At 38.8% G+C, this 17,041-nt stretch overlaps 1 protein-coding gene across 2 annotated transcripts in view; it reads right to left on the reverse strand.

Annotated features, from left to right (window-relative positions):
• The window catches only part of ITPR2 (inositol 1,4,5-trisphosphate receptor type 2), a 427,719-nt gene that overhangs the window by 246,908 nt on the left and 163,770 nt on the right, over nt 1-17,041 (reverse strand). For both annotated transcript variants that reach the window (XM_079773600.1, XM_079773601.1), the window contains exons 22-26: nt 12,912-13,105; nt 8,792-8,921; nt 6,723-6,780; nt 5,182-5,347; nt 2,570-2,743 (exon numbers count right to left, since the gene is read on the reverse strand). In XM_079773600.1, the coding sequence (XP_079629726.1) occupies nt 2,570-2,743; nt 5,182-5,347; nt 6,723-6,780; nt 8,792-8,921; nt 12,912-13,105 (722 nt within the window). The remainder of the gene's footprint in view (nt 1-2,569; nt 2,744-5,181; nt 5,348-6,722; nt 6,781-8,791; nt 8,922-12,911; nt 13,106-17,041) is intronic.

Genomic DNA, 17,041 nt, shown 5'->3' on the forward strand with positions numbered 1-17,041 from the left:
CCAATAAGACATATCTAAGTAGATTCATATGAGTCTAAAGAAATTTTTCAAATTCAGCACAAAGTCCCATGTAAGGGAAATATGAAAGGGAAACTAATAGATCTGCAGGCAATAACAAGGTTTAACATACATCTAACTAGAGTTTCAGATTAAAGCAAGGCACTAGTCTACAGACAGCAAACTTCTCAACACAAGCAACAAACAGCCAGAAGACATGCATTAATATAACCAGAAGTCAAAGAAAAGAATTCTCAACTGGTAAAAGTGTTTTGTTCCTAGTGAAACATAATCTTAAATATATAGCATCTAATAAAATATATAGCATCTAATAAAATAGCTTTTTAATACATATAAAGTAAAAATCAATAGAACTACAAGGGTAATTTTATAAACCTATCATTGTAGTAGAAAATATCAGTAAATCTCAATAACTGATATGTCAAGAAAACAAAAATAGTAGTAAGTAGACAAATGATTTAAGCAAAATATATAAGGAATCCTGTACTCATTCCCACTCTTCTCAAGCTATATAGAGCATTTACAAAACCTGATGGTATAATGGGCCAAAGCAAGTCTCAAAAAATTATGGAGAACTGATATCATCATAACCAGATTTTCTTGCCACAATTAATTAAGAATTCAGTAACAAAATAAATTTACCTACACATTTGGAAATTTTAAAATTCACTTCCAAGTGATTCTGGGCCAAAGAAGAAATCATAATAGAAATGTTTAAATATCTAATACTGAACAATAATAAAAATACCATTTGTCAAAATTTGTGGAAGGCAACTTCTTAAAAGAAAAATATACCATTAAATTGTTTTAAAGTCTGAAAAGCATGCCAACATAAAAGGTTAGAGAATAATAGTATAAATATAATAAAATAGCAACCAAATCCAGAAGTTTAACAAAGCCAAGAGCAGGTTCTTTAAAGAAGATAAATAAAATAGATGACAACTGTGGTAAAACTGAGGCATAGAAAAGAAAGGAGACAAAATAAATAATATAAAGAATGAAAAAAGGGTAGGAAGCTACAGATACAGAAGATAATGAAAGATATGAACAAATAATAGCAATAAATTTGAAAACATGTGACTTAGAAAAATATATCATTGACCCAAAACAGAAAATTTACATGAATTTATAAGCATTAAAAATAATTAATCTGTAATTAAAATCATCCCCCAAACTAAATTCAAGACCCAGGCAGATTTATAGACAAGTTTTACCAAACATCCACAGAACAGATCATTCCAATCTTACACAAAAAAAGGGTAATATTTTTCACCTTATTTGTTTAATAGAACTAGTCTAAACCTGGCAAGAACAGTACCGGAAAGAAAAATTACAGACCAATCTTACTGACAACATAGATGTAAAATCCTAAACAAAATATTAACAAACCAGATCTAGCAACATAAAAAAATATTAACAATGATACCTTTATCCTAGAATGCACGCTTACTATGATAGAAGCTGTATTTATGATTCATGTCATTAAAATTAGTAGATTAAAGAAAAATAATATTGATAGATGCATCAGCTACATCTAATTAAAGTCAATAATTATTCATGGTAAAAAAAATAACTAGCCAACTAGGAATAGAAGGAATAGAAGGGCACATCCTCAATTGATAGAGTATCCTAAAAAAATGTAAAATAAACATGTTCAGTAGTGGAATATTAAAATGATCACCTTTAAAATCAGAAGTAAGACAAGAATGACCAATCTCACCACTTCTATTTAACATTGTACTGGAGAATCTTACTAACCAATGCAAGAAAGCAAGAAAGAAATAATAGATGAAAAGATTGTGTTCAATCCTGAACTTATAGCATCACCATGACTTGAAGTCAAACAAATTTCTAACCTTAGTAGTAGGTATACTTGAATTGGTGGGGACTAACTACCTGCCCATACAGACATTTTAAGAAATTTACTATATCATCAATGATGACATTGGCACTGGCTTACTTATCTAAGTATTACCATTTAAATACTGCTTTAAAACTTTAATGGTTATTTCATAGTTAGTGAAATGTGAAAACAGCAACTAAATACTCCACTGAAAACTAAAACTAATATAGCAGAGACTTACCATCATCATCTTACTACTCTTCAGATCAAACACAGACTTTTTGTTTTCATGTTGACAATAAAGCATATATTGTCCTTCCATTTAGATACCATTGTCACAATGATGAAAGGAATGGTTTACAAGTTGCAATAAATAGCCACAGTGAACGATGACAACAAAAATTCACCTTTTTTTTTAGGTCTAGGTTCAAGACCCATTCCTTTTTTCCTCCATCTCACTCCCTCCTATTGTCCTGGTTCCTGGATTACACGATTTACAGTGGAAACATAGGCAGATGCGGTAAGAGGTGGTAGCAATTGACAAGAATTACCCAAAGTGCAGGTTAATGCAGTTAATTGACATGGCAAATGAAAATTTTATGTTCTGTTACTCAGAAAAAAATTTTCTTTATAAACAATTTTGACTGTGGGGCCTATGTTTTAAAAGACATCATTTGAATTATTTCAAAATAGATACTGAAAACAAACCTCAATTGGCTCTTCACCACCTTTCACTTGGTTTTCACCCATTTCTCCATTCTCATAGCTGCTGCTCTTCTCAACCCATAACTCAGATTTTTCTACAGTTAGTCGAAGCTGGTCGAGATCTGCCTTTATTTGCTTGTAGTTATCTACATCTTGATTGGACACCAGCAATTGCACCTGGAAACAGAAGAATTTCAACCCTTAATTTACTTAAGGACTTTCTGTATTCCTATTTCATTTATGTCTAAAAGTCCAAGTTTTTACATATTTATCTATCAGTTGAAGATTAATATTACTGGAATGTTTATTGATATTTAGATGTGTATTGACTGGGAAAATTCACCTGGAAGTATCTGTAAACTCTATCTAGTATATTCACATGTTATAAAGAATTACATATGTAAAAGGAATGAACCCTAACAAAGCTCTTCTAAGTGTTAAAGAGTAATTTGAAATAAAAGATACCCTAACTTTAATTTCACTGTGAAAGTTATATTTCTAAGACTCTCTCTGTTTTAAAAGAAGTAGAAACATAAAAATAAGTGGAAGAACATACCAATACAGTCTAAACCTCATGATATCAACTTTTATTTTATCATAACTTATATGTATCATATGGCATACAAATATATTCATAATTATATCAATTTATATAAATAATTACTCCTTTTTATTTTAAAAAATGAAAAAAGTAATTTATATTCTTGTAAAGCTTCCTAATGAAGACCAATGCTCTAATAAATAAAATAAATATTAGTGAAACATATGTAAACACGTAGGTATTATTCATTAAGTCTCAAGAAGACAGAGGGAAGGCCAAGAAACATATGAAAACATGCTCAAAGTCACTAATTATCCGAGACATGCAAATCAAAACGACAATTGAGTACCATCTCACACCTGTCAGAATGGCTATCATCAACAAATCAACAAATTACAAGTGCTGGCGAGGATGTGGAGAAAAAGGAACCCTCGTGCACTGCTGGTGGGAATGCAAACTGGTGCAGCCACTGTAGAGAACAGTATGGAGTTTCCTCAAAAAGTTAAAAAAGGAACCCCCATTTGACTCAGTAATCCCACTTCTAGAACTATATCCCAAGAAACCAGAAACACCAATCAGAAAGGATATATACACCATGTTCATAGCGGCACAATTTACAATAGCTAACATTTGGAAACAGCCTAAGTGCCCATCAGCAGATGAGTGGATTGAAAAACTGTGGTACATCTACACAATGGAATATTACCCTGCGGTAAAAAAAAAAAAAAAGGAATTCTTATCATTTGCAACAGCATGGATGGAACTGGAGAGCATTATGCTAAGCAAAATAAGCCAGTCAGAAAAAGGTAAATATCACATGATCTCACTCATTTCCTATCTAATAAAGAGGGAATATGCTAATTGACCCTCATGCCACCACAAAGATGGCAGCGCCCACAGCCAATAAGGAGGGAATATGCTAATTGACTGCCCCACCCTCAAAGATGGCAGTGCCCACAGCCACAAGATGGCAGCACCCATTCCCGTCAGCCCCGCCAGGGGGCGGGCCCAGCTGCTCCACGCACCTACCTCTGGTAAGTGCGTGGAGCAGCTGCCCAGTGGAGCAGCTCCCCCAGTCCCCTCAGCCCAACAGCCACCCAGGATGGCAGCTGCCCAGCCGCCCAGGGCCGCCCAAGGCTCAGGTAACCAGGGCCGGCTGAGGCTTGTGCTGCCGGCAGTGGCAGCAGCAGAGTTGTGATGGGGGTGTCGCCTTCCCCTGATCGCCTTCCCCTGAGGGTTCCTGGACTGTGAGAGGGGGCAGGCCGGGCTGAGGGACCCCCTCCTCCAGTTCATGAATTTTCATGCACCGGGCCTCTAATATAATGAACAACATAAACTGATGAACAAAAACAGATCCAGAGACAGAGAAGCATCGATCAGTCCGTCAAACCTCAGAGGGAAGGTAGGGGAGGGTGGCGGTAAGGGGGAGAGATCAACCAAAGGACTTGTAAGCATGCATATAAGCCTAACCAATGGACACAGAAACCAGGGGGGTGAGGGCATGAGTGTGGGGGTGGGAGGGGCAATGGGGGGATAAGGACACATATGTAATACCTTAATCAATAAATTTAAAAAGAAAGAATTTTGTGACCTATTAAAATAAAAATCTCCCTTCAGGCATTAAAAAAAAAGATTCGATATCATTCAAAAATGACAACAAAAAAGATTAGATCCATAATAATTTCTTTCTTTTGGATGTAAACATTTTTCAATCACATAACATTATATTTCAGTGCTACTGATTGTCCTACCCAAATTCATCACTAAATCTGAGGTCAACATAGCAGCAGCAGCAGCAACAAAATTCCTAATCCGGCATTATCCCCTAGTGCCTTCCTAAATCATAGAGCCTGTCATTTACATTAAAGATATTAACTTAAAATCACCTGTGGGCCCTCTTTATAAAACAGATCATGCCGTGGCTTAGGACAAGGCCATATCTATCTTTAAAACAGAACGTGTCTCCAGGAAAAGCTGCGCAGTCTCCTTAAGTCTGCAGCCGGGAGTCAGGCTGGGTGTTCTAAGCAGCGCTTGGGGAGCTCCCGCTCTGGAGCCCCCGAGGGTGCCGTCTCACCTGTTTAAATGCCTGCAGAACTTCCGCCCTCTGGCTGAAGTGCTTGAACAGAAGCTGCAGAGCTCCTGACAGCAGAGGAGGGTAGTCATGCATGATCAGATGAATGAGGACCCGCAAAAATGTCCTGCCGCCTTCGTCATCAAGTTGAACTGGATTTTTTTCCTTTCTATAAAGCCAAAAATAATTCTAAAATAAGTTGTGTTGATATCAAACCTAACCATAGGTAGTTAAAACTGCGTATGCATTCAGAGATAGCACTCCCCCCCCCCCCCAAAAAAAAAAAATTGGGAAGGAAAAAGGACGACATTTTTACTCTTTTTCTTCTCTCATGTCACTGAGAAGGAAACAAAGAACAGCTTGTGTCTGTCCATGAAAGCAGGGCCGACCAACTGCCCCCTGGTGTCCAGGGCGGAGGGGTTTCCAGGCTGTGGGGCACTGTTTCCCAGGCACACCGGGATGGGTTAGTCAAGGAGGCAATGAAAAAAGACAGGGATCTGAATCAACCCAAAGCGTCTGTTGAGAAGACATACTAGGTTGGATGTGCACCCAGGGTTGACTTTGAGCTTACAGAACTTTCAGTGTCCAGTGGGGCGGGGCTGAGGAGGGGCGGTGCGCACGCGCACAGGCATCCCACCATCCCCTCAGCAGCTCTGTGTGTTTCCTATATTTGGACTCTGAGCAAGATTCCTCTGGATAAAAAGTCCACTCATTTTAAGGTGAAAATCGGACACTGGTTTACCCTCCCTTCTCAAGAATAGTGAAACACTTGAATAGGAAAACACACATGATAACAACAAAAATGGGCGAAACCATATAAAAACAAAGCCAAGCCAAATGTTTGCTACAGATAAAAATCCTTTTTGGTTCCCTTTGTCTTTCTAACCAAAGAAAATGCAACAAAAGGCTTAGTATATAAACTTGTTTAGGCTCTCGTGGCAAATCTGTAATAAAAATGAACGCTGGGAGCTCAATAATAATTTGCAGTTTAGACATGTTACTTTTCTTTTTGACTGCAATTAGTTTCATTTCTGAAAAAGAGGGAAACAAGTTAAAAACAACAAAGAGCAGGGCTGCTGGGCGGTCATGCCAGAGGCATCTCATCTTCTTTGATCATGGGTATTTCCAATTGGCAGAGGATATCTGTATTTCTCAGATATAAAGTTAATGATGACATTGAAAGAAGTGACTTTCTTGCCTCAAATTTCTCAGCTGTATGGAAGCAATGTTTTGTAAGATGCAGCAATATTTTTACCAGGGGAGTTAAAGGTCATTGGTATGCTGTCATTATTTGAGGAAAGAAAAGAAAAGAATTCAGGAAAATACACTGATCTCAGTTCTCTTGTCCCTTTTTTACCTGCCCTAAAGAAAAGCTATGCTTTCTCTTCTACAGTAAATTATCAGATTCATTTTTTGGCAAAAATTATAATCTAAAATTAAATAGATATAGGAGGTGAACAATAACAAAATATCAACAAAATTCTAAGTAAATTTTTATTCACAAGATGTGTATTGTGTATAAAGATACATAAATGTTACCGTACCTCCCAGCAAACATAGTTTCTGCCTGAGCTGCAATTTCATCTATATCAGGAACAATAGCTGCAAAGATAAATAGAAAAACCTATTCTTTATCGTAGTGTAATTAAGTCACAATATGTTTAGTGATATAGCTAAAAATATTCTGTCTCAATTTCTTTATACCACCAGAAATCAATTAAAGGTTTTAAAAGTTATAATACAGTTCCACCTTAGATATCAATATTTTAAAGTGAATTTTACATTTTTAATATATATTGTTAGAATCAAAGATAAATTTAAAAGATCAGAAAGGCATTTACAAAGTTGCCTCACCCATATAGGTGTATGTATATGTGCATCAACTACACAGACACACACACACACACACACACACACACACACACACACATCATTTAAATGGGTGATGACATGAAAGGATAAAGTTTTTGAAAGAATCAAAATATACCTATAATGAACCTTGTGACTTACATGGTAATTCAAAACAGCATGGTCTTTTTACCTAAGCTTACTTTTCAGATCCCATCCCTTCTTCTCATGGGACACAGTGCTTAACATGAACCATTCATGATTCCTCATCCATCCCCATCACTAACATTTTGAAGATATCTTGATTAAGATAACATGTTTAAAAGACAAGTACACACTTTATTTCTCATCTCCAAAGCATAAAAAGAAAACAGAGCAAGATATAAACAGGGAAAAAGAATTCTCCCGCAGAAAGCTCTCACTTGCAAATACAACCAATGCAAGAAGAAATCAGGTAACTGAGACAACTGGCATTCTGGGGGTGCCCCGCTGACTTTCCCTCCCACACTTCACTGACACTTAGCGCTCCTGCTTCCAGAAGCCTGGCTTCTGAGAGCCAGTAATTTTTATGCTACTGTCAATGCAACCGCCAGCAAGACTCTCTGGTCCTGCCACATCATTCCTGGAAACAGCCCTTTGGGGTTCGGCACTTCTGGGAAGCATAAAAACAACACTGCTGCAAACGTGCCAGGAGTGACTGCTCGCTTAGGCAAGCTTCCCCGTCCGCAGAGGCACGCTGCCTTTTGGGTGGGATGGAGCCAGACAGGGGAACATTTGGTCTAGCATCCATTTTAACTAAACTCTGGAAATCACTGAATCATTCCTGTCAGATTGATTGACGTATAAAGAGGAGGGTTCCTGATGCTGTCACAGTGGTGTGGTTAGAAGAACCTCTCATATCTACATACAAACCTTATCCCCAGAAAAAGAATTCTGCTAACTGGCTGATTCATTAATACATAGTTCACTATCCAGAAAAAAAATGGCAATTTAATATTTCTTAGGCTTCATAAAATACTTTCTATAGTCAGGAAATTTTTACAATTATTTTTATGCTCTGTCGTCATTATGGCCCTCCACTCAGAGATAGGGTGGCTTTATTCTTATACTGTTTAAATGTGGAAAAATGAAATTCACTAATAGTTTGTAACCAGGAGAAGTGAAAAACAACACACATGAAAACCAACACCCACAGTCACACATTCACACCACTGGGAAATGCCATCTCCTAATTCAAAAGTTGCGCAGTGGCTTCCTACAAAACAGCTTTCCTCTCCATGGCTGTATTTCACATTGTTCTTTGATCCAGGTCACCCCCCCAAAAAAAAAAAAAAATTCCCCTTGGATTTTCACCAAAATAGCATCATGCTTAAAAGATTCAGACTGTGGAGTTGGAGGGACTTCAGAGAGAATCCCTGCTCCACGACTTTCATGACCTTCAGCAAGTAACTTAACCGCTCCGACCTTGGTTTTCTTATCCGTAAAATGGAACAATAAATAGTCCCTCCGCCTTTCAGTGCTCTAAAGGTTAAAAAAGAAACCATTCAAGCACCAAGTAACAGGAAATGTCCTCCCTGCCATTCGAGGCAAGTTATTTAATGTCCTGCCTCACTCAGTCCCTTCCCCTTCGTGTCATTGGTGGGGATTATTTCCACATTTTGTCTCATAGAAATACTAGTACTACTGTGTTTTAAAATATGAAATGTGCTTTCAAGTACTGGGGGAAAGGAAACACAAGGAATAAAAGCTGTCACAAAGGAGGTACCTGCTGGGATTAATGTATCTGGAGAGCCACTGGCAGACGTTTCAGCGTTCTCATTGCTCTCTCCGAACTCCTTCTTATATATTGACAGCATATAGGAGATCCTGTAATCTAGTCGGACGCTCAGGATAAACTACAAGAAACATTCAAAACAACGTAATTTTCTTTTATTAGCACAATGTTTAAAAAATACATTTCATTACACAACACCAAGAACATACTATCAACATATCACATGAACTAGATAGAAATGTATTGGTAAACGCTTAATGCTTCAGTTGCATACCACTCATCAGCCATAAGACTAAGAAGAGTGATGTGTTTTCATTAATCGATGTCAGTAAAATCCCAAAGCATTTTTTGAAAGAAGAAAACTTAACCTTCCCATGATTACTGTCTGAATATTTCAGGTAGAGTTACCCTCTGGGCCTAGATGAAGCGGTAACATCATTTCACTGAGCACTTCGCAGAGTGTCCATTGGCTCTGGGAGGAGAATGCTGGCGCTGTGACCCTCATTCACACACAGAAAGGCCAAGGTTTCAGCTGTGGTAGTGTGGATACTGGCTGTCCCACCATCAGTCCTGGGCCTGTGCTCTAAAGGGCAGCTGAGGTCAGCGCATCCTCAGATACCATGGATGTGCCTCACTGGTGCTTGTTTTCCTTGGGTGTGTGTTGTTGTCCTTGCTCTCCTGACTGATGCACTGACAGGAACCAAGTGCCCATCAGGTTCCTGTCTGTGCTCAGCACTATGAAGAATGCAAACACTTGGCCCACAGCCCTCCAGGAGCCAATGAGCGAGTTGGGAAATATACATTGTTAACACAATCAGGAAACTATCGGGGGCTAAATCGTGCCGTGTAGAATCCAGTGGAGATCAGAGAAGGGAAAGTATGTTCTATGGATTTCTGAGTCGAGAAGGGAAGCAATAAAGAAGTGGTCTTACACAGTTACCTTCCATGTCGGTGTGCCTGCCCTGGGCCCTGAAGTAACCTGTGTCCCAGGGAAATTACCATCATGTCCCCTACACGCTCATGAGTCTCATGTGGACAGGAAACAATGGCCAAGCCATTTTAGAAAACTTGGTATTCTGTGCTCCCATCTCACCTTATTTCACACTGGCCCTCTTGCACCGCACTCCTCCCCCCTTCCTCCTCCTGCCCATTCTCTCCTTCTCTCTCTCCCACTTCTCTGTTCCAACAGCACAGGTTGCCTGCAGTTCCTCTCCCGCCTTCCCACATTCGTTCTGTGTCCACTTTACACCTTGAATAGTCTCCTCCTTCACCAATAACCTGCTTCTGAGATACCCTCCAAGGCCCAGTTTAAGTCCCTGTCTTTTACTAAAGCCGTCTTTGGTTCCCCAGCCCAAATCAAGTTTTCTCCTTTGTGCTCACCCAGCACTTTATTTAAACCTATAGGTCCAAAGTTGAAGCTCAATCTCTCTCTCCCTCTTATCTCTCTCTCCCCCCCTCCCTCTTCTTATTTTTTCTTCTCCCTCGTTCTCTCCCTCTCCCTCTTCCTAGTCCCTCTCCCCTAGACCTTTATGCTCCTTACGGGCAGCACACATGCTTCATGTCAGCTATGTCCAGTTAAGTTCAACAAACATTTGTTAAGCTAGGTGCCGAGGGAAGTGCCCAGGGTACAGACAGGGTTCCCAGGAGGTAAGACCTGCCTTTGAAGAGCATATATTCTAGAGGGGAAAGCAAGCACCAAAGAGACTCTTTTATGAGCACGTGGTGAGCACTGCAGCACAGGTTGTCTGAACCGATTCTACCTGACAGGATTTTCAAAGCAGGAGACGGAACATGGGAAACGAGGCCTGAGAAAGGGTCAGTGGAGCTGGCAGTTTTCAGCAGAATGGTGGGAGCAGAAGCGAGATTGCAAGTGCTTAAAAAAATAGTGATTTTATTTTAAACCTATGCAAAGAACAAATTCATAAAATATGAATTAATGAAACATTAACTTTTAGTTGAAGTTACTAAACTTCATAGAATTATATTTTATAAATATAACCAATGTAAAAAATTGTCTTCCTCTAACATACAGGGTTGGGGAAAGGTAGGTTTATAGCTATTTGTATAGAAAATAATAATGAATAAATAATATAAGAATAGACTCTGTGTTTCACATACTCACAACTATAAACCTACTTTTGCCCCCACCCTATATTTATTTATAAACAACCAATGGAAGATGGAAAGACAGAAAGGGAAGAATGAAAACAAAGACAGAGAAAGGGTGTTGAGAGAGGGACGGATATATATATATATATACTAGAGGCCCAGTGCATGAAATTCGTGCATGGGTAGGGTCCCTAGGCCTGGCCAGCAATCAGGGCCAATAGGGGCCTTCCAGCTGTCGGCTGGGGCCTCCCTTCTGACTGCTGGCCAGGGCCTCTCTTCCCCGGCTGCCAGCTACCGGCTGCTGGCTACCGGCCAGGGCCTTCCTTCATTCCATGACACCCCATGGTGGTCAATGGACGTCATAGCAAGCAATAGAACTACCGTTCTCCCATCAAACTCCCACGGGAACACTTTGCATATTAGCCTTTTATATATATAAATAAAGAGAGAGAGAAAATAAGAGAGAAATTAGACCCAAAAAGGAGAGATATGTAAAGTGATGGGGAAAAGAAAGGAAGTCCCTGAGTGAGGAGGGAGAGCCAGCAGAAAGCAGGAGACTTGCATAAGGAACATGGCCCTAAAGACATTCTTTAAGAGGATGTTCTAAGAAAGAAACATATTCAAGAACAGCACCCAGGAACACAGACATGGTGAATCAGACCCAGACACAGACACACACAAAACAGAGACCAGAGGTTCAACAAGAACTAGGGATTGTGGGCTCATTTGGTCCACAGGTTAGGGGATTACAACCTTTCTCAGTTTCAGAACAGGAAGACTAAGTGATTTTTTAAAAATAGCTTATTGATTTTTAGTGAGAGAGGAAGGGAGAGGGAGAGAGAAACACTTATCAGTGGCTTCCTACACACCCCCTACTGGGGATGGTGCCGCTACCTGGGCATGTGCCCTGACTGGGAATAGAACAGACAACCTTCGGTGTCCAGGACGATGCCCCAACAACTGAGCCACACCAGGGCAGACTGATGAACACAGTGTTGGGAGGCCTGCCAATATTTCTCAGATTCAGCCCTTTGAATTCCTGGAGGAACTGTAAAACCTTTTGTGACTATAAATCTAATTACTTTAAATAAAATTGTACAGGCCCTTCCTGGACTACTAACCCACTTCTGGTAGCTCAGTCTACTTTAAATTATGATGGAAGACAGTAAACTGTATCCAGAATCTTAATGCACCCTTGAAAACTCCAGGCTTCATTCTCCAAACCTGGAATAAATGCTATACACATACAATTGAAGTATCTTAAAATTACTTTTCAAACTTTAAAAAAATATGTTAAGCATTCATAGTTATAATAATAGGAAAATTATTCACTAAACCAATGGAATGATAATTTACCTCCTTAAAATTTATAGAGCTAGGTCCATTTATATATATTTATATATTTATTTATATATAAAAATATATATTACATATATATGACTTTATATATGTAATACCCATATTATTCCTGGCCTCTTAGAAACAAAAATACAAAAAGAGATCATCATTCATATAAAGTACTAAAATCAATTAAAACCATTTATCAACATTTTTAATAACAAATTAAATTTTATTTGAGTTTCTTGATGCAATGATAAATCTGGATACATGGAATCATATGCCCAACTCAATTAAAAAAATAGAAAAAGGGCTGAATGCAATCATTAATTTTGCCAGCTCTGAAATCCATCTTAAATGAAAGTAAAAGTAAATTAGGGTTAATACTAAACAAGAAAATACGTGGGAAAGAGGTTTTATCCCTCTCAAAGCACTCCATAATGCTAGATATCACCATTAATATATTTCATGAAAGTGAAAGTATGTAATTAATATATTAAGTAGTGTCAATTTGAGATTTTACCAGGCTTGACATTATCTTAAAATAAAATTAGTTCATAGCATTTCAGAGTATTTACACAGTGATTTGAAGCAAAAAGTATAAGAAATTAAACTAATCGTTACAGTTAGGTATTTGTCACCTTGCTTTCATTATGCACCATACCTGCAAGATCTCAATAATCTTCAGCTTGGTGTCCATCACAGTCACATCTTCCTGCTCGGCGGGGCTCCCTTGCTTGCTGGGGTGGATACTCGGCTGAACATCAGGCACACTCATGGGGAAGATTGAGCCTCTACTGAGCACCATCTGGGTCATCATCTCTCCCACCCCATGGATGGTTCTCATGACATTGTTTCCTGCACGGGAAAAGGCCCTATGTCAACACACTCAACAACCAGAGAAACAACTGTAAAATCCGACTGGTCACAACCAGACTGACCACAGGACAGGAAGAGTACAAAGGACAGGAAAAGGCAGCATCGGCACTGCTGTGGCTCTTTCCTTGCAGATAAAGTTAAGGCATTGCAGACACATTTCAAAATGGCAGATTTTAGAAGTGAAAGTTTAATTTTCTCAGAAAATGCTCTCAAATGATGCACCAAGAGTGAGTTGCTGTCAATTCTAAGGACATCCAAATCAGGTCCTTCTGTAACACGTTAGGTCCTACCAACAATCACACAATGGGCTCTAACTTTTACAGTAACATAAAAGAAAGTGTGTTAATCTCCTCAATAAAGAGACACGAAAACATTTAAATGGTGACTAGTGTCCTAATCCTACCCTCAAACCAAGGACTTTCTTAGCTTTGTTTTCATATGGCTTATAAAAGAGCTTATGGGGAGGATGGTTCCAACTTCATTTTAGGAAAAAGCCTCATCTGGCGAGGAAGCATGAGAAGCCAATATAGTTCCCTTTCCTTCATCCTATTTGAACAGAAAACCATTATTCAAAATCCACAAAGGCAATTGTATTAGAGGCAATTAGGGAAACAAATCAGTGACAAGCATGATTATTTCAGTGAGGGGATCACTCCCCTTCTGCCTCTTCTGAGTATGGCTTCTCACTTATTTGTCCTCCAATAAAATTACACATGGACTCATCCCTTACATGCACTTGAGCTGCTGTACAAAAGGATCTTCCTGACCCAGCTACAATTTACATGCTCCAGACTGACTGTTGTTCCGCATTCTAAATTCCTAGAACAAGCAGCCAGGATTCAAAAGAACAACTGTGTACTTTCCCTTCACAACAGTGGTCTTTGCTTCGTGGGTGTTCATGGAGCTTGGCCTCAAGCAAAGGTCTAAGAATCTGGCCAAGAATTTTTCTTTCCCTGAGTCTCAGGGTGCAAACCAAGAGAAAGGACAATGGAAATACGATGGAATGAGATAACACTCTCAGCTCAAGGTCAAGAATTAAAAACTGTGGGAATACCTACAGGATCAAAAAACAAACAAATAAAACAAAGGAAAATATTCAAAAGATGTCTCATAAGAATCTTGATGGTCCCATGCAGACAGACAACAATTACAATTGAGCCACTGGTAACCACTATTATTTACACACTAGAGGCCCAGTGCATGAATTACCCTCCTGGCTGATTGGGGCCATCTCGCCCAGTCCCAATCGGAGCTGTCGGGGAGGACCACGGAGGTTGGCCAGCTGTAGGAGATTGGCTGTGGGAGTTAATTGACCACCAAGGGGCAGCTCCTGTGTTGAGCGTCTGCCCCCTGGTGGTCCGGTTGTCTAGACGTCTGGTCGTAATGGTCGCTTAGGCATATATATATATATATATATATATATATATATATATATATATATGCACACACACACATGTTGTGAAAGGTGGAATGCCTTTTAAACTTTATTATCTTATCCAGAACTTAAATTAGTATACATAAAAGAGGGTAGTACTCAAATAGCATATTTTTGAGTAGGCAAAGAAGTTAACATTTTTTTTTCTAGAGTGGCATCTTCCAGGAAGAAATTAACATGGGGTCTCATTCTGAGAGTCTAGGACCTTTTATTACACTGCTACTTGCATAAGCAAAAAAAAAGGGGGGGGAGGGAGAGTTGGGCAGGGGAGGGGGAGACAGTGAAACAAAAAAATATGGAAGGTAATTTCCAAGTTTGGATAAGGTTGAGACAAAGAATTTCAGACAGCCCTATTTTATCAGAATAACCTCAAGGCAGAATACTTCCTTGTCTGTGGTTCTCAAACCACCATAGAAATTGAGTACTGTATTTCCAAATACCGCCCCCCCCCCCCCGCTGCTGTTTGCTACATGGATTTGCAGGGATGCACATCTGGTTGCTGGCAATGGTTTGGGGTCATCCATGTTCAACCAACACATTTATCTGAAACCTGATTCGAGTATGTATATGTGTTCACCTCCAAGAGATGCTTTCTCACCACTAACACAAAGCAGGCTCCTTTGTTATTCTTACCCCTGCTTCACACAGAAATCCTTGGCACCCATAGTGTCTGCATCTTATTTAGATTTGCATGGAAAATAACAATTTAATCCAAACGATTATTGCACAGAAAGCTAGCCCAGACAATCCTTCCCCCAATATAGATCCTGTCACCAAGACATTAAAACCTAGAGGCCAGAAACATAATAATATGTAACACATGTTGTCAATGAAATGGAAGGGTTCATTCCTGTTGTACCACATGCGCAGATGCCTGGAGCACATGGCTACCACAAAACTCTCCTCCATGTACGGCCAACTCAGAGGTCTCAAATTAAAAGATGCTATACTTCCTGGATTGCTTGGTGGTGAGAAGTGCTTAAATTGTGAACGACTACAGCTTGAAAAACATAAGTCAAACGCCACATAAATCATAGACGGGCAAGGCTCTGATATCCATTTTTCTACAGAAAATTTTCTAATTCTAGACCGAGTCAGAGATGATCAGACGTCAACATTGCAAAAGAAAAAATCTTCCTATTTCTCCTCTCAACCATAATTAATTTTCAGTGAAACGGCTACTGTATTATGATATAAATCCTCTGGACAAATTATACCCTAGAAATTCAGCTTTTCTATGTCTTTATACTAACCCAGAAGCCAGAATTTAGATTTATATATAAAGTGTATGGAAGTGGTTTGAAAATATGGGAGTCATCTTTGTTAAGTAAAAGTATGAAGGAATTGCTTAGAAGAAAAAAAAAGCAGATGGACTTTTTAGGTTCTTTCGTTACATGATTATATAGATATTTTCACTAATCCTAAAGCCCTCAAGAGATAGAGTAAATACATATTATTAATGGTGATTGGGAATGGATTGAGACTACATTGTTTCTTTGATGGTTCCAATGAGCCAAGTTTATATTACCAATTCCAGAGAAGTGGGAAGCAATAAGGAATTTACATAACACTAAAGCTATACTAACCGTAATTTAATTTTTCTCTACTAGAGTCATTTTACTTCAGGTGATCACTATTGGATTAAACAATCATTAACAGTTATATGGCTTATAGAGGTATAAGACATTTAACAAGATCTTACTTGATTTAAATTTACCTTATGTCCATTGGAGTTTAAGTCGTCTTTAACTGTTATCTCTTTCTATTAGAAATACTTTTCTCCTATGAGCACATAGAATAAAAATGATAATTTGAATTGTCTAATTGCTCAGATTTCAGATAAAGAGACAACCTTCTGAGCACTCATAAGAGAAAATAGCTTTTTGATTAGAAGAATTCTGTGAATAATTGTTCATAGTGGTTTCATTGTTCTATGACTACTAAAGTCAGCTGAATGTTATAGTGATAAAAGCCAAAATATAAATAACCTGAAAACCACTCTTATTTCCCTGAAATGTATTTTTTTACAGTTGGATTTGAGTAAATGCATCTGCTGTTATAATAATTCATTTGAAACACAATGATGTTAAACCATAAAGATATGACTCAAGCCTAGCCAGCATAGCTTAGTGGTTCAGCATCGACCAGTGAACCAGGAAGTCAAGGTTCAATTCCTGGTCAGGGTATATGCCTGGGTTGCAGGCTCGATCCCCAGCGTAGGGTGTGCAGAAGGCAACCGATCAATGATTCTCTCTCATCATTGATGTTTCTGTCTCTCTCTCCCTCTCTTTTCCTCTCTGAAATCAGTAAAAATATATATATATTTTTTAAAAAGATATGACTCAGGAAGTCTTCCTACTTCCCATCCCTGCTGAGCAGCTCCTTCTAAACCTCCGCTGGCTTGAAAACGCCTACACTCTAGTACCGGAGTTCTCTATTTTGAACACACTCTGCAGCAGTACTTCCTCCGTGTGATTAAG

The sequence above is a fragment of the Cnephaeus nilssonii genome, assembly GCF_951640355.1.
Source record: "Cnephaeus nilssonii genome assembly, chromosome: 6".
Classification (NCBI taxonomy): Eukaryota; Metazoa; Chordata; class Mammalia; order Chiroptera; family Vespertilionidae; genus Cnephaeus; species Cnephaeus nilssonii.